Source organism: Lithobates pipiens, unplaced genomic scaffold (assembly GCF_037356315.1).
Source record: "Lithobates pipiens isolate NorthernLeopardFrog02 unplaced genomic scaffold, aLitPip1_a1.2 Scaffold_16, whole genome shotgun sequence".
In the NCBI taxonomy this organism is placed as follows: Eukaryota; Metazoa; Chordata; class Amphibia; order Anura; family Ranidae; genus Lithobates; species Lithobates pipiens.
In genome coordinates this window covers 54,347,394-54,370,541 of record NW_027507748.1, presented here as the reverse complement: position 1 = coordinate 54,370,541, position 23,148 = coordinate 54,347,394, and the positions used below count along the sequence as shown (strand labels likewise).

The 23,148-nt window shown below is 44.4% G+C and overlaps 1 protein-coding gene across 2 annotated transcripts in view; it reads right to left on the bottom strand.

Moving 5' to 3' along the window:
• The window catches only part of HLCS (holocarboxylase synthetase), a 289,685-nt gene that overhangs the window by 168,949 nt on the left and 97,588 nt on the right, over positions 1-23,148 (bottom strand). For both annotated transcript variants that reach the window (XM_077479916.1, XM_077479917.1), the window contains one exon: positions 3,172-3,440. In XM_077479916.1, the coding sequence (XP_077336042.1) occupies positions 3,172-3,440 (269 nt within the window). The remainder of the gene's footprint in view (positions 1-3,171; positions 3,441-23,148) is intronic.

The window sequence follows — 23,148 nt, the reverse complement described above, 5'->3', positions numbered from 1 at the left end:
GTGGGAATCTGCTCACTACTCAGACAATGTCGCAAAAGCTTGGGCCATTCAGTTAGGGCTTGCGACACCAGGGCCGAGGCCAAGACTGGACGCTATGCCGACCCAGCCATAGTAAACATGCTGCATGCCACAGCCTCTGCTTTCCTGTCAGCCGGGTCCTTAAAGGACGGGGATTCCTCTACTGGGTTCATGGTTGCTTTATTCAACCTGGAAACAGGAGGTCCACCAATGGTGGGGTAGTCCACCTTTTTAAAAGTGATTTTTCAAAAGGGGTAGCGTACTGAGAAACGTTTATCCCAGGACAAGAAGAGAAGCATAGGGGAGGAAGAAGAAGGAGCTTTGGCATCTCTACGAGGTTCTGGTGTTTCTTCAGATTAGGCGACCCGTCAGAATGTGTAACGCAGGGGTCTTCAAACTATGGCCCTCCAGTTGTTCAGGAACTACAATTCCCATCATGCCTAGTCATGTCTGTGAATGTCAGAGTTTTACAATGCCTCATGGGATGTGTAGTTTCGCAACAGCTGGAGGGCCGTAGTTTGAGGATTCCTGGTGTAACGGAAGTGACGTTCTGTCGCCGCCATCTTGCTACACCTCGCACTCCTCCACAGTAAGGATACACTGAGAAGGGGGAAAGTAGACATCTTGTTACACCCACCAGAGTTTTGCATTTTCACCTAATCTGGCGAAACTAGCGTCTCACTAAACTAACGAAAAATGGTATGGCTACACAAACAGTCGCCGGCCGGAGACCAGCCAGACCAAGAGAAAATGGCCATTTGACATGCTGAAGCATGCTGTCAAGATCCTCTCTGTGCCTTCAAAACTGCTCCCTCTGCAAGGGGATCCCCCTCCAAAAGGTACTGTACTCCACCAGGCAAAGTGAACATTTAAGGGGACACCGCTGTGCTCTCAGCACTGTGATCCCCAAACTGCACACTACCTCACACTGCACACACAGGAGGGCACGCACCTAGGGGTCTCCGCTGAACCCTATGCACTGGAACCCCCCCTTACCGCCAGGGCAGGACACACACCACCCAGAAGGGGAATGGTGGGGGAGACCCCCAGAGGTCCCTGCTGCCTGCCCTGGGACTCCCACCAATCTATGGGGGGAGGGGGAAGCCCAGCTTAACCAAGGGACTTTAGGATGGATGGGAGGAGGGATCTTGCAGGCAGGTTTGACCATCCCTGGAGGGTACCCGCGCCTGCCTCAAACCGCACCAAGGAGGAGAGGGGAGACTGTACTTACTGATCCATGGTGCGGGTGACCCTCCAGACAGAACACCGAAGTGGGGGCTGTTGGCCAAGGAACCGCTGCGACTCAGACCAGAGCCAGTTCGTCTGCGACCCTGTGAGGCGTTTAACTTGTGGGCCAGCCTCCGTCCGTTGAGGCTATGTCGCGGCCAACCTAGTACGTAGCTGCAGTCTGCACGTTCTCACTGGCTGGACTGGGGAGACCACTGGATCTAGATTATCCAGCCCCTCGCCCAGCCTGACAGTTGATTGTACATCTTCCAGGAGAAAATGCATGGAAGAAAGAGACAAAAATCTAAATTTGCTAGGACCAAAAGATCCCAGCAAGGAGCTAGGTCCTTACTGCTGACTAGACAGAAATAAACTGAATACCTAGAGCAGGAAGGGGGTTATATACTGACTGAGGACAGCCATGAACGAAAGAGAAATTCACTTCTGTTGAGAAAAAAAACAATCCCCTCTGGGTGATTTGTGTACATTGCAAAGATTTTACCAATGCAGTTTCAAACTTTTTGTTGCTGTAAAGAAATAGCTGTTTGTTTTCTTATGTGCAGAGTAAATCTGAATGGGAGTGACTTTCATTAATCAATCAGCTTATGTTCAAATGAGGAGGGTGGTAGGGTCTGCATCCCATTAGAGAATATCTCACCAAACTAAAAAAATTGTTTCAGAGGATGACTAAACTCTGACTTGTATCTTAGTGCCGGTTTCTGGGAAAATCAGTGAGCCAATCACACAAGCAGGAAATTAAATTTCTGGGGTTTTTTTCCATACACCAATGGTGTACCAAAGGCCTCCAAGCTTTACATATTGCATTGAATTTTACAGAAAATGACAGCGCTGCAGATTGAAAAGGAATGAGAATTTTTAATAACATTCAATTACAATATGGCTTGTGTATCAATTCTATATATATATATATTTTTTTTTTGCTATTTTTTTGTTCCCATGAAAGTGGATTTACCCTTTAAAGTAAAATTTCACGAATCCCATGCAGTGTGCTTAGGTTGACTGTAATAAGTCATTTATCTTAGTTGAGATGCTTGCCAAGGGAGCTGCATGTCTAGAGGAATGTCACAAAGACTGCAATTTTTGAAACATTTTTTGAAACATTGAAGCTAATGATGCAATTTCAATAAGTAGACCTGCTTGACCTATGCCAGTATCCACCGAACTGAAGCAGGTTTTAGTATGCAGTGAACTCTGCATCATTTTTAACACCCGAAGACTGCTTATTAGCATAATAGAGACGCTAACATGCTTAGGTAATTTTTGGAAAATTTATATAAATGGTGAAATTACTCTTTAAAGCTACTGTAAACTCCATGATTTTTTATTTTTTTTCCCAAGCAGTAGGGCTGTGGCCACACTGTACAGGTCAACTACTCGTTTTTGTCTAGAGGGGAGGAGAGCAGAGATATAACTTACCCAATCATCTGATCCTCCGAGCAAAAGGCCGATCCGTGCAGCTCCTATCTCCCCCCTCCCCCCCACGGTCTAGAATACTTGTGCAGTGGACTGTTCCCGACGTCATCATGCCCATGGACCTGCTCTGGACACGAGGACATCAGGAACAGTCCATGGCTGGATCATGAGGGAGCGCCATTTGCCGCTGGAGCGGAGGATCAGGGGAGTTATGACTTTTTGGTCACCCCTGGACAAAGCGAGCAGTTAACCCACGCATGGCCCTAATAATTGGGAAAGCTTTCTTTGCCAGGAGTTGGGCTTTAAAGCTGATAAATGCGGCCAATCAACCAGCCTTTCTATGGGGACATCCTGTAATGATTGGTCCAATGATACCCAAGAGAATCTCCCATATTAATCAGTTGCTAGCAGTATCAAAACTTTATTCTAGCTTGTCTTCCATTGCTATGCGTCAAACCAGTAGTTGTTTTGTGAAGCAGCCCGAGGACTTACCCATCCAGAAGGTTAAACGTGGTGGTGGTGACCTCAGAAAACAGCACCATTTTCCCAAGTGTTTCAGTACGGAGGTTCTCCCTGTACTTCTCCAGGCTGAAGTCCTCACAGATGAAGTCTTCCTCTGTTGTTATCAGGGGCACCAGAGATGGAGTTATATCTATGTCATACTGAGAAGACTCCAACACCTTCAGAGACATCTTGCTGGATTTGATCAACCCATTCTTTGTCTTTGATTGAATCCACTGGAGAACATCAAGGTGTTTATCCTGTAGAGAGAGACACCAATTATTGTTCATCACTGGCCAAATTTTGGCAAGATGATATGCAGTTTAAAAGAAATAAAAGCAAGAGAGATTGCGAAGATGTTCAGTAACCCACAGCTACCAATCAGAAGAAAGCTTTCAGCAGGTTAGAGAATACAAACAAGAGCTGTATTTTGATTGACAGATAAACTGTGATGTGTTAAAGCTCACTATTGCACTTTACACAAGATAGCAGTTTTAAAGTGTTGGTATAGTCAAGTATTTATTGCTATCTGTGTCTCTAACATTAGGATTAAGGACTTGAGAAAGCAGGCATATTTCAGCAATTGTGAGGGGACGTGAAAATAGTGTGTGCTTGTCACAGGAGGTGCTTGCAATGGAGGACGCCACTCAGAAACAGCATAGCGGGTGTCTGCTGGCTCCAAGGGTTGCTAAGTTGGTGGAGCATCTGTGTTACAGTCCAACTGCTGTCCACGGAAGGTGGTGTGCTGCTGCTGGACCTTAGGTTTTGATTAAGGCACCACTATTAACTGAGTGCAAAATTAACTTTTTTTTAAAGAATTAGTGTTAGTTTCTAGCCTTTGTGCCTTCTTCCGGCTTGATTTTTCGCACACCTGTGAATCTCCCTCTGCCATTAGGAGCAGCAAGACCTTTTGTATCCTCATCTATATATGCATCCTTATTGACTCTAAGACTATTCTCAAAAAAGACTTTTACTTGGTTTCAAATATTGTAAGCTTTATTTGTCCTGGTGACAACTGTTACTAGGACTAAAAGCAAATGGGAAATTTTGAGTCACTACAGGAATACCAAAACGGGAACAAATGGGAAAATTTTGCAGTGGGGACAGGGTTAAGTTGGCCAAGCACTAATAGAATTTTGTATCTACGTACTTATGAAAATTCTCGTAAGAACATTCTAAGACCATTCTTTCATTCCAATTTATCCCAGACAAAAACTTAATTTGCTGTTGACTATTTAAGGGGACATCTCTGAAACGTTTACTCTGTTGTGCACCAGGTTTTAATGCACATATAAATGCGAGTTCACTATATTTTTAATAAAAAGACTTGTTTTAAGCTGAAAGCCAACCTTAAAAAGGTCCATAAAGTTTGAAGGTGATTGGAGCCAATTGATACACCTGCACTGCGAGAAAAAGGATCTTGAGGTTTATTACCGCTCGCTCGTCCCCACCCCCTTTCCTGACCTTCCGGGCTGTGTGCTCGGATAAGGGTCTGGTATGCTCTTTGAGGGGGAACCAATGCCGTTTTTTGTTTTTTTTAACATTTTGCATGGAGTTCCCCCTAAAGATTCGTACCAGACACAGTGCCTGGTATTGTCGGGGATCAAAGTCGGATCCCTGTTCATTGAAGTTTGACGCATGTCAGACTTCAAGTCGCAGGTAAAAGTCAGATCCTAAGCGGTATGACTGTCGTGTCACACCAGTGTGAACCCGGCCTCATTGTCATTGAAGTTGGGTCCTCCTCCTAACCATCCAACTTGTGACATCCGAAGTGGTGATTACAGCAGCAGGAAAAGGAATTTATGTCACACTGGGATTATTTTGATTGGTCAAAGGACAAGTCAGACTATCTCAAAGTCGGAGCAAAATCCTATCCTGTTCATTCAAGTCGGATGGAAATAGGACTGAAGTAGGACCAATGTCGCAGGGCAAAGTAGGATTGACAGTCGTACAACAGTTGTGTCGTACCAGTGTGAACCCGGCCTTAAAGGGGAAAATGACCTATTTGATATATAGGACAAAATTGGAGGAGGTGTGGAAGGTGAGCGATCATAGTTACATATATTGTCAGGTTGAAAAAAGACACAAGTCCATCCAGTTCAACCAAACAAAAAACATACAATCCCATATACACAATCCTTCACCCACAGTTGATCCGGAGGAAGGCAAATAACCTCCAGCAAAGCATGTTCTAATTTGTTACAGCAGGGGAAAAAATCTCCTTCCTGATCCCCCGAACGGCAACTGGATTTTCCCTGGATAAACTGTATCTATAAATATTAGTACCCAAGTATATTATGTACGTTTGGGAAAGAATCCAGGCCTTTTTTAACGCAATCTACTGAGCTGGCCAGAATCACCTCTGGAGGGAGTCTGTAGGGGTTATTTACTAAAGGAAAATCCACTTTGCACTGAAAGTGCACTTGGAAGTAAAGTCGCTGTAGAGCCGAGGGGGACATGCAAGGAAAATAAAAAACAGCATTTTAGCTTGCACATGATTGGATGATAAAATCAGCAGAGCTTCCCCTCATTTCAGATCTACCCCTTAGATTTAGAGCAACTGCACTTTCAAATGAACTTGCAGTGCAAAGTGGAGTTGCCTTTCCTAAATAACCCCCTATAGCGTTTATTGTGAAGAAACCTTTCCGTATATGGAGATTAAATCTTTTTTCATCTAGACGTAAAGAGTGCCCCCTTGTCCACTGTGATGACCTTAAAGCGGGAGTCCACCGGGACTCCGCTTTTTTTTTTTTTTTTTTTAACAGCCAGCAGCTACAAATACTGCAGCTGCTGACTTTTAAAATAGTGACACTTACCTGTCCAGCGCGCCCGCGATGTCGGCACCCGAAGCCGATCTCTAGATCGACACTCGAGTGCTGCCGCCGCCATCTTGGGTATGGGAATCAGGAAATGGAGCCTTTCGGCTTCATTTCCCGGTTCCCTACTGCGCATGCGCGAGCCGCGCTGCGCAATGAGGACGGTCCCCGCTGCCTCTGGGATCTGTGTGTTTCCCAGCAGGCAGCGGGGCACTTGCGGGAAGGGGCGGGCACTTGCGGAAAGGGGCGTAAGTTACGCCCCTTTCCGCAGAGAGCTATCCCGGAAGTGGGTGCAGTTACCTGGATTATCCAGGTAACTGCACCCCCCTCCCCCCTGAAAGGTGCCGATTGTGGCACCGGAGGGGGGGAGGGTTCCGATGAGCGGAAGGTCCACTTTAGGGTGGACATCCGCTTTAAAGTGAATAGCTCAACACCAAGATCACTATATGGACCACTTATGTATTTGTACATGCTGATCATATTCCCCCTTAATCTCCTTTTCTCAAGAGAGAATAAATTCAGTTCCTCTAATTTTTCCCCATAACCATAACCGAGCTCCTACATGCCTCTATCAGTTTGGTTGCCCTTCTCTGCACTTTCTCCAGTTCCCCGATATCCTTTTTTGAGAACTGGTGCCTAAAACTGAACTGCATATTCCAGATGAGGTCTTACTAATGATTTGTACAGGGGCAAAATGATATCTCTCTCTCTGGAGTCCATACCTCTCTTAATACAAGAAAGGACTTTGCTCGCTTCGGAAACAGCAGCTTGGCATTGCATGATATTATTAAGCTTATGATCTACCAAAATCCCCAGATCCTTCTCCACTATGGATTCCCCCAGTTGTACTCCCCTAGTATGTATGATGCATATTCTTAGCCCCCAAGTGCATAACTTTACATTTATCCACATTAAACCTCATTTGCCACACAGTTGCCCAGTTAAAGTGCATTGGGGTCAGCTTGTAAGTTGGAGACATCCTGTACAGATGTTATTTCACTGCATAGCTTGGTGTCATCTGCAAACACTGAAATGTTGCTTTTAATCCCAGACCCAATATCATTTATAAAGGTATTAAAAAGTAAGGGTCCCAGCACTGAACCTTGGGGTACACTACTGATAACCTTAGACCATTCAGAGTAAGAATCATTAACCACTACTCTCTGAATTCTGACTTTTAGCTAGTTTTCTATCCATTTACAAATTGATCTTTCCAAGCCTGTAGACCAGGGGTATTGAATTAAAATTCATGCAGGTCCAGTCAGTACAATTTTCTTCAAGCCGAGGTCTGAATCATGTTTGACTCTCAATGGCACCTCTGCGAGTGTCACAGTACCATGCAGCTTCGTTCGGTGGAATTTAAAAAAATAAATAAAAGGGGTCAGGGCAGGGACTTATTTTTCTGCTTATAAGGCAGCCCACTGCAATAAAGGGGTCGCCTACACACAGTATGAATAATGTGAAGCTAGCCTCAGATCCTTCACATCACAATCCTTTTTATTACATCAGTGTTCTCACACCCCCTGCACATCATCCCTTTCACATTACAGTCCTCAGCCCCCCTTCACATTCTTGTCTGTGGCCCTCCTTTATAGCACCCCCTACTTCAAATTGCAGTTCCCAGCCCCCCTTCACGTTCTTGTCCTCACCCCCTTTATAGCACCCCCCTACACATTCCTGTCCTCAGCCCCTTTATAGCACCCCCTACCCTACAAATCACTGTCTTCACCCCCTTTATAGCACCCCCTTCACATTCCTGTCCTCACCCCCTTTATAGCTCCCCCCTACCCTACACAACACAACTATCCTCACCCCCTTTATAGCACCCCCCTACCCTACACAACTGTCTTCAACCCCTTTATAGCACCCCCTTCACATAACTGCCCTCACCACTTTGTAGAGTATAGCCATCTTTATTCTTGTGAAAATTGTTTAATGGAGGATATTTCTGAGACTAGGTTCACACAGGAGTGGTGCAGGTAACAGCATGCGATTCAGAAAGGAATTGCACCACATTGCTGTTTAACTGCTTACCGCCCGCCCACCATCAAATGATCTGGGACGATATCATATGATGTGGTCCTAGAACGGCCACTCTTGTGCGCCCACGGCATGTTGCTAGGACACAGTGCAACCCCGATCCCTGTAAAGAGCTGCGGCCACGGCTCTTTAACCATGTGATCGGCTGTGTCCATTCACAGCCGGTCACATGTAAACACAGAAATGCCGGTAATTGGCTCTCATCGCCTCACACTGACAGAGTGTGGTGAGGAGAGCCGATCAGCGGCATCTCCTCACAGGGGACATGTAATCAGGGCACTGATCATGAGTGCCCTGATTACAATAAAGCGCCACCAGGGCCAGAAATCAGTGCCCACCAGGGCCAGCAATCAGAGCCCACCAGGGCCAGCAATCATTACCCATTAGTGATGCCAGTCAGTGCTGGCTATCAGTGCCTCCCATTATTGCTGCCCATCAATGCTGCCTATCCGTGCCACCCATCTGTGCCCACCAGTGCCACCCATCAGTGCAGCCTATTAGTGTCACCTCATCAGCGCACACTCACAGTGCTGGAGCCGCAATACCCGGAAGACAGGTGCATACTAGCTCATTATGACTTTTCCCTTGCAGGTCAGAAAAAAATAAAAACAAACGTCAGCGGGTTAAACCATTTTTTTTTTTTTTGCTAGAAAATTACTAAGAACCCCCAAACATTATGCATTTTTTCCCTAACACCCTAGAGAATAAAATGGCAGTTGTTGCAATACTTTCTGTCACATCGTATTTGCACAGCGCTCTTACAAGCGCACTTTTTTGGGAAAAATACACTTTTTTGAATTAAAAAATAAGACAACAGTAAAGTTGGCTCATTTTTTATTGTGAAAAATAATGTTACGCCGAGTAAATTGATACCCCACACGCTTCAAAATTGCGCCCACTCGTGGAATGGCGACAAATATTTACCCTTAAAAATCTCCATAGGCGACGTTTCAAAAATTGTACAGGTTGCATGTTTTGAGCTACAGAGGAGGTATAGGGCTAGAATTATTGCTCTCACTCTACTGATTGCAGAGATACCTCACATGTGTGGTTTGAACACTGTTTTAATATGCAGGCGCTTCTCACGTATGCGTTCGCTTCTGCCCGCGAGCTCAAGTGTGTTTAAACATTTATTTATATTTCCTTATTTATTTTACTTTTTATTTTTACACTATTCTTTAAATAAATATTGTGTCACTTTTATTCCTATTACAAGGAATGTAAACATCCCTTGTAATAGAAAAAAAGCACAAAAAAGTCAAAAAGTCCTCAAATCTCATACTTACACTAAAATGCAATAAATAAATAAAAAATTTGTCATTTAAAAAAAAATACAAAAAAATGGCCCTTTAAGAGCCATGGGCTGAAGTGACATTTTGACTTTGCTTCCACCCCCCCAAAATGATACGGAGACGGGTGGGGGCCATCTTCCCCTCACTAATCTCCATGTCACACAAGAGAGAAGATCCGATCGCCTCCGCTGCTGCTGGCGGCTCCGGTAAGCGGCGGAAGGCATCGGATCGCGGCGGGAGGGGGGGCCCTCTCCCACCGCCTATAAAAGTGACCTTGTGGCGAATCCACCACAGAGACCACATTTATATTGAAGGGAACTGCCCGCTGAAGAAGAGGATACCGGAGTTATGGCAGCTAGCTGCTGCCATAACAATGATATTCTTCTTCAAAGTACCGGCGTATAATGACGGTGGGCGGTCCGGAAGTGGTTGAGCTTTAAAGATAAAATCTGGAAGCTGATTGGTTTCTATGAAGAGCTGCACCAGATTTTCTTCTCTCTACTTTTAGTAAATCAACCCCAGTGACCGCCATACCTTCCAGAATTGTTCTGCTACAATCTGATACTGTCACATAAATATTTTGGGAACATATCCAAGGCAAAAAAAGTTGTTGGTCTTTATAAAACTGTACAACTTAGAAGTTGCTCACGAGTCTCCTGAGATCCATCTAAGGTCTGTGGGTAGGTCATCAAACACTATGAAAGGAATGTGATTTTGGCTCCTTCTCAATACAAAATCGCAAGTACCATAACCAGCATGCGGTTTTAAAAACCCAACTCCAGCCAAAATGTTTATTTTAAAGTAGAACTCTAAATATTTTGTTCCTTGGATCTCCCTTCCTGTATACAAGGGGTAAATCTTGGAGTTGCACTTTAATTTTGAATGAATCAGAAATGAGGATAGATTAGAAGCTCTGTTGGGTTTTAAATTCCCTGTGCCTGATGGGAGATCGGGGGGGGGGGGGAGGGGGGGGGATTTTCCATCATTTTATATCTCTGTTACACTTGGACAAGAAATGAGGGGATGAGGTTACCATAACAGGAATAAATAGACAGCAATATAAAAAAACTGAAAAAAATAAATAAATAAAAAGCAAAAAAACAACAACCTTCCCCATCCTACCAAAGTGTTGTGGTCTATGGAGAGAAAAAAAAAAAAATATTATCTCTCTCTCAAATAGCACTTTTGCACACTGGTACCGACTAGTATTCCAATGTTTCTCTTCTCCCTCATTTTCTCTCCATTAATCTGCTAATGTCACCCCAGTGCTGAGGGAGAGGGGCACAGGAGGGTCAAACAAGGATGTTGTAGAGGCCACAGACACCCTCCTTACCAACTGATGACATCATTGGTGGTTAGGATGCCAGTGTCTACAAAGTCGTAATGATGCATAATGAGGCTTTGTGTAACTAAAAGGAAGGCTTGATCTACCTACTGGCTTGTATACAACTTTTGATAAATATTTAGGCATTTTGCCAAGGCACTCCCGAAGAAACCTAAAAAAAAACAAAAAAAAAAAAACACAGGAAATCGCCCAGCGAATTTAAACTCTTGGCATTCGCAACCTGAATTTCTGGGAGGCCATCATATGAGGCCTTGCCTATGCATGCGCCCTGCGTGCCCCCTGCAGGGCGCGTGCTCACCGAGTCACCAAGACCAAGTGATCACAGGTCCGAGTAAGGGGCTGATCCCGACCCCTCACCACGTGATCAGCTGTCATCCAATGACAGCTGATCACATGATGTAAACAAAAGCTCAGTAATCGTTTTTTTTTTCTCCTCGCGCTAACAGAGTGAGAAGAAAAAAAAGCCGATCACCAGCTTATGTGCAAGGGACATTGGTCCCGAAGAGGAAGAGGCAATTCTGCCTCATCTGTGCCACCAGTATCCTCTGCCAGTGCCACCTGCCATTGCCCACAGTGCCCACCAGTACCACCTATCAATGCCCATGAGTGCCACCTATCAATGCCCATAAGTGCCACCTATCAATGCCCATCAGTGGTGCCAATCAGTGCCACCTAGCAGTGCTGCTTGTGTAACCAACCAGTGCTGATCAGTGCCGATCACTGCCACACATTGGTGCCCATCCGTGCTGCCTCATCAGTGTACATGAATGAAGGAGAAAAATTACCTGTTTGCAAAATTTAATAACAAAATATTTAAAAAAAAAAAATTTTTTTTTAACTTCGGTCTTTTAAAATTTTTTTAACAAAAAATAAAAACCGCAGAGGTGATCAAATACCATAAAAAAAAGCTCTATTTGTGGAAAAAAATGATAAAGAATTCATTTGGGTACAGTGTTGTATGACCGGGCAATTGTCATTCAAGGTGCATTAGCGCTGAAAGCTGAAAATTGGTCTGGACAGGAAAGGGGTTTAAGTGCCCAGTAAGCAAGTGGCTAAATGAGGTGAATGCGGTATGAAAAGTAAAGCTAACGTGTTTCGCAAGACCATGCTCACTTCATCAGGGGTAGATGCATGTAGTAATAAATCTGTAGGGGGTATAATGAACAAAATAAGTATCAACACAGAGATGGTATCATGACAATTAGTCAAGAGGGTCCAAAAATGCATGGCCCTGTACTCACAATAGGCTGGATCAGACTACCAAATGCTGAATACCCAGAGGTGGCAGTAATGAAGAAACCTCAAGGCACCCAAGCACAGGAAGCCTGTACCCAGCACTTGTCTGAATGGAGCCTTACTTTCCTTTTATTCAGCTAAAAAAAAAAAAAAATTAAATAACTCCCTCAAGTATTTTGTGTTTTCCTTTTAAGCCAGTAAGTGGAGCTCTAGTGTCTCATTATATTTAATCGCTAAAGCTGGACAAGAATCAAAGCGGCTCATCCTTATTCATATAGCTCTGTCTAAAGTTTCAAATCAGACATACAAAGCTTCAAGAGGGTAGCTACTACGGCTATTTAGTGAACCCATTGTGCTCTGAGAATCCTTTGTCATTGATTAGATATATTTTTAACAAATGAAATACTGTATATAAATAATAATAAAAAAAAATAACCAAATCCATTACAGTTTAATAGCTATTATACTGTATATTGTATTACACAAGAATATTCTGCTCGGCCGTCGCAAAACAGCTTGCTCATTTAGCCCAGTTATGGTGTATAATCCTCTCGGCAACACCCTGGTGCTGAGTGATATAACACAATTGGATATGAAGCCATTCTGAAGAGCACGACCTGCAAGCAGATGAGCTCAGAAAACAGCCTGTGAGCTCAGCATGTCAATCACGCCTGTATGGATAACACAGCAGGTATGTCACTGGCAGCAAACCGCATGTCTGCATCACATCAGCCTCTGTCAAATTTCCATCAGCCTGCGGTTTATCTCAGTCCCACACTGGATCCTCTACAGAACATCTAGGTTCATTCTGTTTGAGTCATAGTATCAAATGCAATTACATTATCTCCCAGGAAACAGCACCTGGACCCACTCGTTTTCACTGCAACCCAATCATGGACTTTAAAAGGGAAAGTATAGTCTTTTTATATAAAGCTAATCTCTTATCCATATATGGATAACAGATAAGCTTGATATAAAGGATCTAATACATTTTGAGATTTTATGAGAGAGAGAGAGAGAGAGAGAGAGAAGAGAGAGAAGAGAGAGAAGAGAGAGAGGAGAGAGAGGAGAGAGAGGAGAGAGAGGAGAGAGAGGAGAGAGAGGAGAGAGAGGAGAGAGAGGAGAGAGAGGAGAGAGAGGAGAGAGGAGAGAGAGGAGAGAGAGGAGAGAGAGGAGAGAGAGGAGAGAGAGAGGAGAGAGAGGAGAGAGAGGAGAGAGAGGAGAGAGAGGAGAGAGGAGAGAGAGGAGAGAGAGGAGAGAGGAGAGAGAGAGAGAGAGAGAGAGAGAGAGAGAGAGAGAGAGAATATAGATTCTATATATAGAGAGAGAGAGAGTTATAGATATAAATATATATAGATTGGTATATATATATATCACGCTTATATATACACCAAACTATATATATATATTTATGGTCCAGAGCCCTATGTCCGGTACGGATAAGGATGATAACGTACGGTATACCAAAATAAGGGGGCATACCCTAGATAAGAAATGAGGATTAAATTAAATGAACATGAAATTAAGTGAAATGAGTACTCTTGTGAGGAGTATGATGCCTTGAGAAATGCCCTAAAAAGGGGATGGGAGGGTGGGTATCGCACACAGGAACCGACAAGGAACACAGCAGAATGGGCTGATTAAATACCCCTCCGGGCTCCTCCCATAAATTCCGGCCACCATACTGGCCTTCTAACTTATGGTCCAGAGCCCTATGTCCGGTACGGATAAGGATGACAAACAGGGTTAACATAAACTCACCACTTGAAATAGACCTGAAAGTGTGCCTTGGTCTAACGTACAGTATACCAAAATAAGGGGGCAAAAACATTCCGGTAGGGGATAGTTCTTTATTAATTGAGTTTGATCATTGAGTGAGTTTAATAAATGTCTGAGCCATTTACACGTGAGGGTTGTGGCTGTACTGGGCGAAGCAGGCAGACTCCTACCTGCCTAGCCTTTCAATGACATGGTCTGGGACCCCGTGACGGAATGCTGCTGAGGCTGCCCCAATGCGGAAGGAGTGACGGGAGTACCGGATACGACTCAGGTGAAAGTTGCGTAGAAGTACCCTTATGTGTTTCATAAACTGACCAGTACTCAAGGCCTTGATGAGAAAGGAAGAAGGGGACTGGAGTCTGACTGTTGGGAGAGTAGTGTCAATGGCTGGTTGAGTGTGGCAACTGGACACCCGCTATTATCGATTCTGTAAAGTGGATGTCTACCCTGGAGCCTACTTGCTGCTCTTTAGAAACTGCTAGGTGAAGTACGAAGTGATCTTTGTAGCAGGCTAAGTAGCGTCTACGTAGCTCTTGGCCTGCTGGATTGCCGCAGGTGAACTTTCCAGGTCGCAGGGACCTTTTAGTAGGCCAACACCTGGCTGCCTGTAGGACCATGCTAGGGGAGAGACCAAACGAAGAGGTAGTCAGGATGGTCGGTATACCCTTAAGGATGTCACCCGTCCGGGTAAGCATTTGGCACCGACCACCGGTTGGAGTTCCTGGACTTCACGTAGCATGGTTCAAATAGCGTGGGACATGGATAAAGAAGGTTTGTGGGGTCCCGCCAGGACAAGAAATGTTGCATGCCAGCTAGGTATAGCCGAATAGTGTTATGGGATGGGGCTAGCTGGGTATGACAGTAAGAGATAAAGGCCAGTATCTGCCTGATGCTAGAAGTTTCACAGGAGTGGTGTGTCAGGAATTTTTGAAGGCCCTCCAGGCCGTCTGGTAGGTGGAGCATGTTGCGAGAAAGTAAGATGTTGACGAGCTTGGTCGCTGTTTGTAGATGTTGTGCTAAACAGGGGTTTAGCTAAGACCGATCAAGGATAACGGCTGATACTGGATCGGCTCCAGTTAAACATGACAGTGCATCCGCTGCGAGATTGCTCTAGCCCAGGAACAATGTACAGCCTACACAGGAAGGACATGACTGCTAAGGACTTAGACCTATCTTTGCAATAATCACTGCTGGTTGTCGGTGGCGAAGGCCATAGTTCGCCCTGTCGAGCAACGACCCCGGAGCTGTGCGGCTGTTACTATGGGACAGAGCTGCCATGACGGGGTATAGCTAAAGAGAGAGGAAATCCGGGTAAACCCGGGGTTTAAGAATATTTCCGGAGGCCGTGCTCCTGTATACCAATGGTGGCCAAAAATTGCAGCGAAGCCTGTGATGGTCACTACATCTGACACTACCTGGGGTGATGGGGGCGAGATAGACGGTATGAACATTGATATACCGATCTACCTAGTATGGAACCTCTGACATTGAAAGATCCGCGGCGTCCAGATTAAGGATCTGACAGGGGTCCTGAATCTGGGAGGGGAAGACGAGGATGCATGACATAAAGATCAACCCTGGGGAACGACCATATTGCAGAACTGAGCATTCTCGTAACAGACTGAAGCTGCTTCTAGATATACCCCTGTGTGTGGGTGAAGTGTTTGAAAAACTGACCTGATAGGGTCAGCTTGTCAAGGGGGAAACTGGCGTGCGAGGATATTCTACATGTCCCTAAAGATGGCAGTTTTGTGATGGGCAAGCGTCACTGGGGCTAAGTGGCCAAATGAGTAACGCTGAAAATGATGTGTGGCTGAGTGCCATAAAAGTGCTTGCAACGATTACAAGTTATGCTAAGTTGCGTGCCTAGCCGTGATAGCAAGTGTTGCGCTTAAATGAGTGCTTACAACGATAGCAAGGGAGTTAACATCACTGGAGATGTGTTTGTAGTGGCTGTGAGCAGTATGACTGCATGTGCTTGCGAAGACTGAAGAAGTTTATGCCAGGATGCATGCTTGCTACGATTGCAAGAAGTTATGCTAGGATGCATAGTTAGCTAGGTTGAAAAGACAAAAGTCCACCCAGCCCACTACAAAATCAACAATTTAGACAAACAACATTGCACAACCTGACACACCCAATGCTATACCCACAGCTGATCCAGAGGAAGGCAAAAAACCCCCGCAGAGAATGCTCTAATTAGCTACAGCAGGGGAAAAAATTCCTTCCTGATCCCTCAAGAGGCAATCAGATTTCTCCCTGGATCAACCTACCTACAATATAGAACCCCGTTATACTACATACGTTAGGAAAGTATCCAGGCCTTACCCAGCAATGCACTGAGCCAGCCAGAACTGCTTGCTAGCAAGGATAGTAATACGTTTGTGCCTGGGGCTTGCTAGCGACAACTGCAAAGTTTTATGTTAGGATGTGTGTTAGCAACCATTGCAAGAAGTCTATGCTTGGATGCGTGCTTGCAACGATTGCAAGAAGTTTATGCTTGGATGTGAGTCTGCCACGATTGCAGGGAGTTATGCCTGGGTGTGCTTGCGGTGACTGCAGGACATTTGTGATTGGATGCGTGCTAGCAACAACTTGCACAAAGTTGTACATAGATGTGTGCGAAATGAATCCGATATGAATCGGATGTAGGTGTGAAATGAATCCTATGAATTGGTTATATGTGATAAATCTGACACAAACGATCGTGGAGTATATGAAATGAATCCGATATGAATTGTTGAGTTATACCCGTAAGGCTGAAATGACGGGTGCGGATCAAATGCGTTGCTGGTTTTGAGTGGATCCGACTCGGTAAGCGATGAGTATGTGAAATGAAATAAATGAAATGTTTGCCGTGATATAGACAAGAATTGGTATGTTGTGATTAACGATGAGTTTGAACTATGGAGCATAGAGCGAAATGAGGTCAAGACAACTGGGGCATGCCTAGATGAATCAGTGCATGGAGGGTGCTACTGGACTCGACTGACCTGCAAACACGAAGGCAAAACCAGTTGAGAACTCCATACCTGTCATAGACAACTGGCCAAATGGTGACTCCAATGGGAGTGGTGAGCTTTGAAATGAAATGAAATGAAATGAGACAAACAAAATGAAATGTTTTTTTTTTTTTTCCTTACTTTTCTTTTCTTCCTTTTTTTTCCATTTTTTTTTGTTTTTTTTTTTTTTTTTCTTTCTTTCTTTTTTTTTTTTTTTAAATGAAATGAAATTTAATGAAATGAGACGAACAAACATAAACGAAATGTTGCCTTTGATGAGAATCTGCCATGACAGAGGCGCAGCTCGGTCGTGTCGCCGGCGCAACTGACAACGAGCCGGACTCTGGAGCATGTACTGAAATTAGGCAATTAGTGAAATGAGGCCAAATGAGCACGGCCCCTCGGGTAGAACCCGGACACTGCAAAACAACTGGGTTTGAACCGAGGAGCAGGAGGTGACAGTGAAATGAGTGAATCCGCCATGATAGAGGCCCGAATCGCCATGCCGTAACTTTGCGACTGAGCACGAAGCGGACTCTGGAGCATGTACTGAAATGAGGCCTGTCCTGGGGCACACCGAGACGAATTAGTGCACAGGCGTGACTATTCGTGTCGGAGCGTGATCGGTGAAACGAAATGATACCCATGACAAAGACATGGATCAACGGCTGCGCTCAAGAAGTGACAGTGAACCCTGTCTCTGGTGCATGTACTGAAATGAGGCGTAGCAGCTGGGCACACCGGAACGAATCGGTGCATGTAACTGCGGCAGGATTCCGGAGCGTAATAAGTGACACACCATGACAGAGACCGGAATCAACGACTGGCCCAACGATTCAGTAAAGAATCCGGCACACCGGAGCGAATCGGTGCATCAGAGATGCGACTAGATTCGAATCGGAGCGCGACTCGTGACCGAAATGAAATGAAATGAAATGATTGAAATGATCCGGTTAATTAACCGGATCATTTCAATCATTTCAATCATTTCATTTCATTTCATTTCGGTCACGACTCGCGCTCCGATTCGAATCTAGTCGCATCTCTGATGCACCGATTCGCTCCGGTGTGCCCCAGTTGTCGGCCTCATTTCAATACATGCTCCAGAGACAGAATCACTCGCAGGTTCAGGCATGGTTTTCGATTCTTGTCTTTGTCATGGCATATCATTTCTGGTCACCTATTACGCCCCGTTACGAATCTAGTCGCATTATACCGATGCACCGATTCGCCTCGGTAGGCCCAGTTGTTTGGCCTCATTTCTATACATGCTCCAGAGACGGATTCTTTACTGAATCGTTGGGCCAGTCGTTGATTCCGGTCTCTGTCATGGTGTGTCACTTATTACGCTCCGGTTCGAATCCTGCCGCAGTTACATGCACCGATTCGTTCCGGTGTGCCCAGCTGCTACGCCTCATTTCAGTACATGCACCAGAGACAGGGTTCACTGTCACTTCTTGAGCGCAGCCGTTGATCCATGTCTTTGTCATGGGTATCATTTCGTTTCACCTATCACGCTCCGACACGAATAGTCACGCCTGTGCACTAATTCGTCTCGGCGTGCCCCAGGACAGGCCTCATTTCAGTACATGCTCCAGAGTCCGCTTCGTGCTCAGTCGCAAAGTTACGGCATGGCGATTCGGGCCTCTATCATGGCGGATTCACTCATTTCACTGTCACCTCCTGCTCCTCGGTTCAAACCCAGTTGTTTTGCAGTGTCCGGGTTCTACCCGAGGGGCCGTGCTCATTTGGCCTCATTTCACTAATTGCCTAATTTCAGTACATGCTCCAGAGTCCGGCTCGTTGTCAGTTGCGCCGGCGACACGACCGAGCTGCGCCTCTGTCATGGCAGATTCTCATCAAAGGCAACATTTCGTTTATGTTTGTTCGTCTCATTTCATTTAATTAAATATATATATATATATAGATAGTAAAAAATAAAAAAAATAAAAAGCAATGTTTTGAATACCACCAAAAGAACTTTCTGTCTAAAAAAAAAAAAATGATTTCAACAAATTTTGGTTATAGAGCTGAATGACCAAGTAATTGTCAGCCAAACTATCACATCACTGAAAAATAATAATAATATAATATATAATATAATAGTACATATAGTAACTGGTTAAGCTATGGAAGGTAGACACACAGCAGAGCGGCCGGCTACAATATAATGGTGTGGGAGGCGGTGGGGGGGGGGGGGGGGGCTACATTGATGTAGAATTTAGGAGTCGGCCAGTCCAGTTCAGGAGCCAAAGTAGGCTTTTTTTTTTTTTAGGTATCAACAAGATACCATTTAGTTTACACTATTATAATGATGCTGGTATTTGTCCAGCCCTAATTTAGAACCACATCACACCAACAACTTTGTAGCAGAGGACCCGAGGCAGCAACAAAACTCTCTGATTACTTTCTGAGCATTGATTGAGCTACAAATCACTAGAACTGCTCTGGTCTTTTATGGCCCATTCAAAGCAATAGGAGCATGTTCCGGTGCACACAACACACGTGTACTGGTGTGCATTGTAAACACACACACACACTGCCATGTGTCCTTACAATGCAGTGCAATGCTGGCATATTTTTTATTTATTTTTTACTTTAATTACACTTGTAATTGTAATGTAACTTGCAATGTGTTGTAAGGCACAGCAACGCACAACAGTGGTGGGAACATTCCCTTTACAAAGCGATGATTTTTGCTGTGCTTTCAGACCGTCAGGGCAGGAGGGATTAAAGCGTTTGTTACCCCAACACTTCATATTCCCGATCATGCGCTTTGAAGACTCGGTCCTCCGGGCCGTTTCCTCACTAGCAAGTGCCCGGACTGATGGCTCCTGCGTGCAAGAGCGGGAGCGATGTCACGTGACTCTGGACAGTCGCAGGATCGGAGTCCGCGGCCCCAGAAGGAAGAGAGATGAAGATGGATGCGGCCATCAGCGGGGACAGCGCGGGCTTCCATTGCAGGTAAGTGGCACATAATGGGCTAGTATGCGACGCATACTAGCCCATTATGCTTCTACTTTGCAGGGGAAAGCGCGGGGGGGGGGGGGGGGGGAGAAGTAAAATCCATCAGGGTTTAATTCCTCTTTAATCCTTTCAAGACTGCAATTTATCTTTTCCTAGCAAAAAATGCAGATGACAGAAATTCTGGAATTTCAAATTTGCTGATAGAGATTAGCTTGGGTGACATGGCACTTAGGGCTCAGCCTTGCACATTTGTGAGGTCAGGCACCGATGTGGACGAGAAGGCGTGTCACGGAGTCTCCGCTTCAATTCACCCCAAAGGTGTTCTATCAGGTTGAGGTCAGGACTTTGTGCAGGCCAGTCAAGTTCCTCCACCCCAAACTTATCCATAACTTTATGGACGTTGCTTGTGCACTGGATGGCAGTGATGTTGGAACAGGAAGGGGCCATCCCCAAACTGTTCCCACAAAGGGAGAAAGAAATTGTCCAAAATGTTCCCTTCACTGGAATTAAGGGGCCAAGCCCAACCCCTGAAAAACACCCCACACCATAATCCCCTCTCCACCAAACAGACCCCAGATGTCTAACTTTTGACAGTGCCTTTCTCTGCAGCTTCAGCTGCACAGGACCGTGAAAGAACAGAATACACTCTGTACAGAGCCTCCCGTTCATTTACAAACTAAATCATAGTAAACAGTTCACTATGCTTCAGTTATGAACACAGGGATTGTGTTAATTTACAAAAGGAAGGGGCCAGTAAATATGACCTCTTCCCCATTCTTCATCAAAAGATCCCCGTCCTGTGTGCCCACAGAATCTGCCGGGAGAGGAAGGAAGGGAGAAGGCGAAACCCTGCTGGATGGGGGGGTTCAGACGCCACACAGGGAGGCCCCTCTTTTACCTGCAACTTTCTGGGACACATCACAGGTCTCAGAAGACTACGGGACCATTCACAAAGCTCAGTGCAGCTCGCACATGCACAATGTGAAGCTGGCTGTGCAGGCTTCACAGCCCGTTTTCCTTAGTTAGGCTGCCACAGGGGACCTGAAAACCAATGAAGAACGGGCTTGGGTGAGGACAGCACTGGACCCCTGGACAGGTAAGTGTCCTTACAGTGCCTTGAAAAAGTATTCATACCCCTTGAAACGTTCCACATTTTGTCATGTTACAGCCAAAAACATAAATGTATTTTATTGGGATTTTATGTGATAGATCAACACAAAGTGGCACATAATTGTGAAGTGGAAGGAAAATGATAAATAGTTTTTAAAATTTTTTACAAATAAATATGTGAAAAGTGTGGGGTACATTTATATAGCGCCCCCCTGTGTCAATACTTTGTAGAACCGCCTTTCACTGCAATTACAGCTGCAAGTCTTTTTGGGGATGTCTCTACCAGCTTTGCACATCTAGAGAGTGACATTTTTGCCCATTCTTCTTTGTAAAATAACTCAAGTTCTGTCAGATTGGATGGTGAAACGTCTGTGAACAGCAATTTTCAAGTCTTGCTACAGATTCTCAATTTGATTTAGGTCTGGACTGTGACTGGGCCATGCCAACGCATGAATATGATTTGATGTAAACCATTCCATTGTAGCTCTGGCTGTATGTTTAGGGTTGTTGTCCTGCTGGAAAGTGAACCTCCGCCCCGGTCTCAAGTCTTTTTCAAACTCTAAAGCCCCGTACACACGATCAGATTTTCTGACGGGAAATGTTCGATGACAGGCTGTTGGCGGAAAATCCGACCGTGTGTATGCTCCATCAGATAATTGTTGGCCAATTCTCCATGGACAAATGTTGGATGGCAGGTTTATAAATTTTCTGTGGACAAATGTCCGTTGTCTGATTTTCCGAGTGTGTGTACACCAGTCTGTTGGACAAAAGTCCAAAGTACAAACACGCATGCTCGGAAATCAAGGATGAGCCAGAAGCGGTCGGTCTTGTAAACTAGCATTCGTAATGGAGAATTACTATTCGTGACGTGGCAAAGAATGAAATCTCCAAATGCAGCGCACAATTCTCTTCTTTAATGGGATAATAATGAAGCTGCTTTGCTGGTGATACTGATGGAGTTCTGCCAAACGTATTTTCAAAGGCTTTTTTTTTGTTCTAGTGATATAAAGAATAATATTATTATACTTGTTTTTTTGGGGGGGGTTTTGGGGCAAGTTACCACAACATCATTTTCCCGTAGTTTTTAAGATCAAAGATACAACTATGAGTGAAGTGGGGGGAAGAAATAGGCTTGGCGCTATACCGTTTAAAATTTAGATAAGCATAAATTTTCCAGCGTGCTGGTAAATAATAACAATAAAAATAAAAATAAAAATAAACTTGTGCAATACCAAATGGTGATCTATACTGTTATGTATATATATGTGCTTATCAGTAGGTGTCAACAAACGATCATTATATCTTAAAAACCATAAATGTCATTGGAATCATAAATAAATGAGCTGTAGATCAATCACAGCAACATGCAGTTCCTAAATTACAATATTAAAGTGCAGAGTGCCAGTGAACAGGTAGTGTCAATACCAAAATGCACAAAAACCAATCTCTAATAATGTGGAAAAAGATGAGAAGCAATAATATGAATGAAATAAAAATAAAAATAAAATGAATATATTCCGATTATTTGTTTTACCTATCAAATCCTCAATTTGTGCAACTATGATTAAAAGTCCATGCGTAAATAATTGTATGGGATAAAAAATGCAAGAAAAATGCAAAAGGTGAAAAAAAATGTGATAAAATTAAAAATTGAAAATTAAAAATTAGCAAAATAAAAATAAAAATAAAAATAAAAATTGATGATAAGTGGTGTCCTAAAAATAGTGAAAAAAGTAGTGGGGTATCTTCTATAAGTGGGGGTGAAGGGAAGAGGGAAGGTGACTTCAACTGTTGCTCCCTGTGCTCTGTGACCACTTATGCAATTGTTCTCACCAGAGGTATGACCCCGTCCGGGGTGGATCAGCCTTCACAGTATCAGCCACTGTGTTGCTCTCTGGCTTGCCTCTGTTGTGGTTCTGGGAGTCCCTCGTTCCTCTGTTCGTATGACGTGCTCGATTATATGTAATGAGTAAGAGGCATATCCATGGTGTAGTATGTTTTAAAATTCAATTTTTATTAAATAAACAAAATTACTCACAAACATTCGTTCGTATATGCTGCTAGGTTTCTTTAAAAGGAAGGGAAGGAAAGGTCCCGTTCGGCTGCCTCGCCGTATGAATTAGAGGTGTATGCTGTCTGGCCATGCCCTACACGTTTCGTCATCAAAAACGTCCTCTGGAGCGGCCATCTGCATACACCTTTTTCTATATATAGGGTGTAATGTACCAACGCGCATGCGCGGAAAAAACCCGCCGCCATTTTAGATGCAACTATGTTGGTGTCCCTTGTCGAATTTACATTGTATTTTTTAAAATATAACTGCCTACTCTCAAACTGTCATTTGAAGTAAAACACATAGCCAAGTATTATTCTACACATTT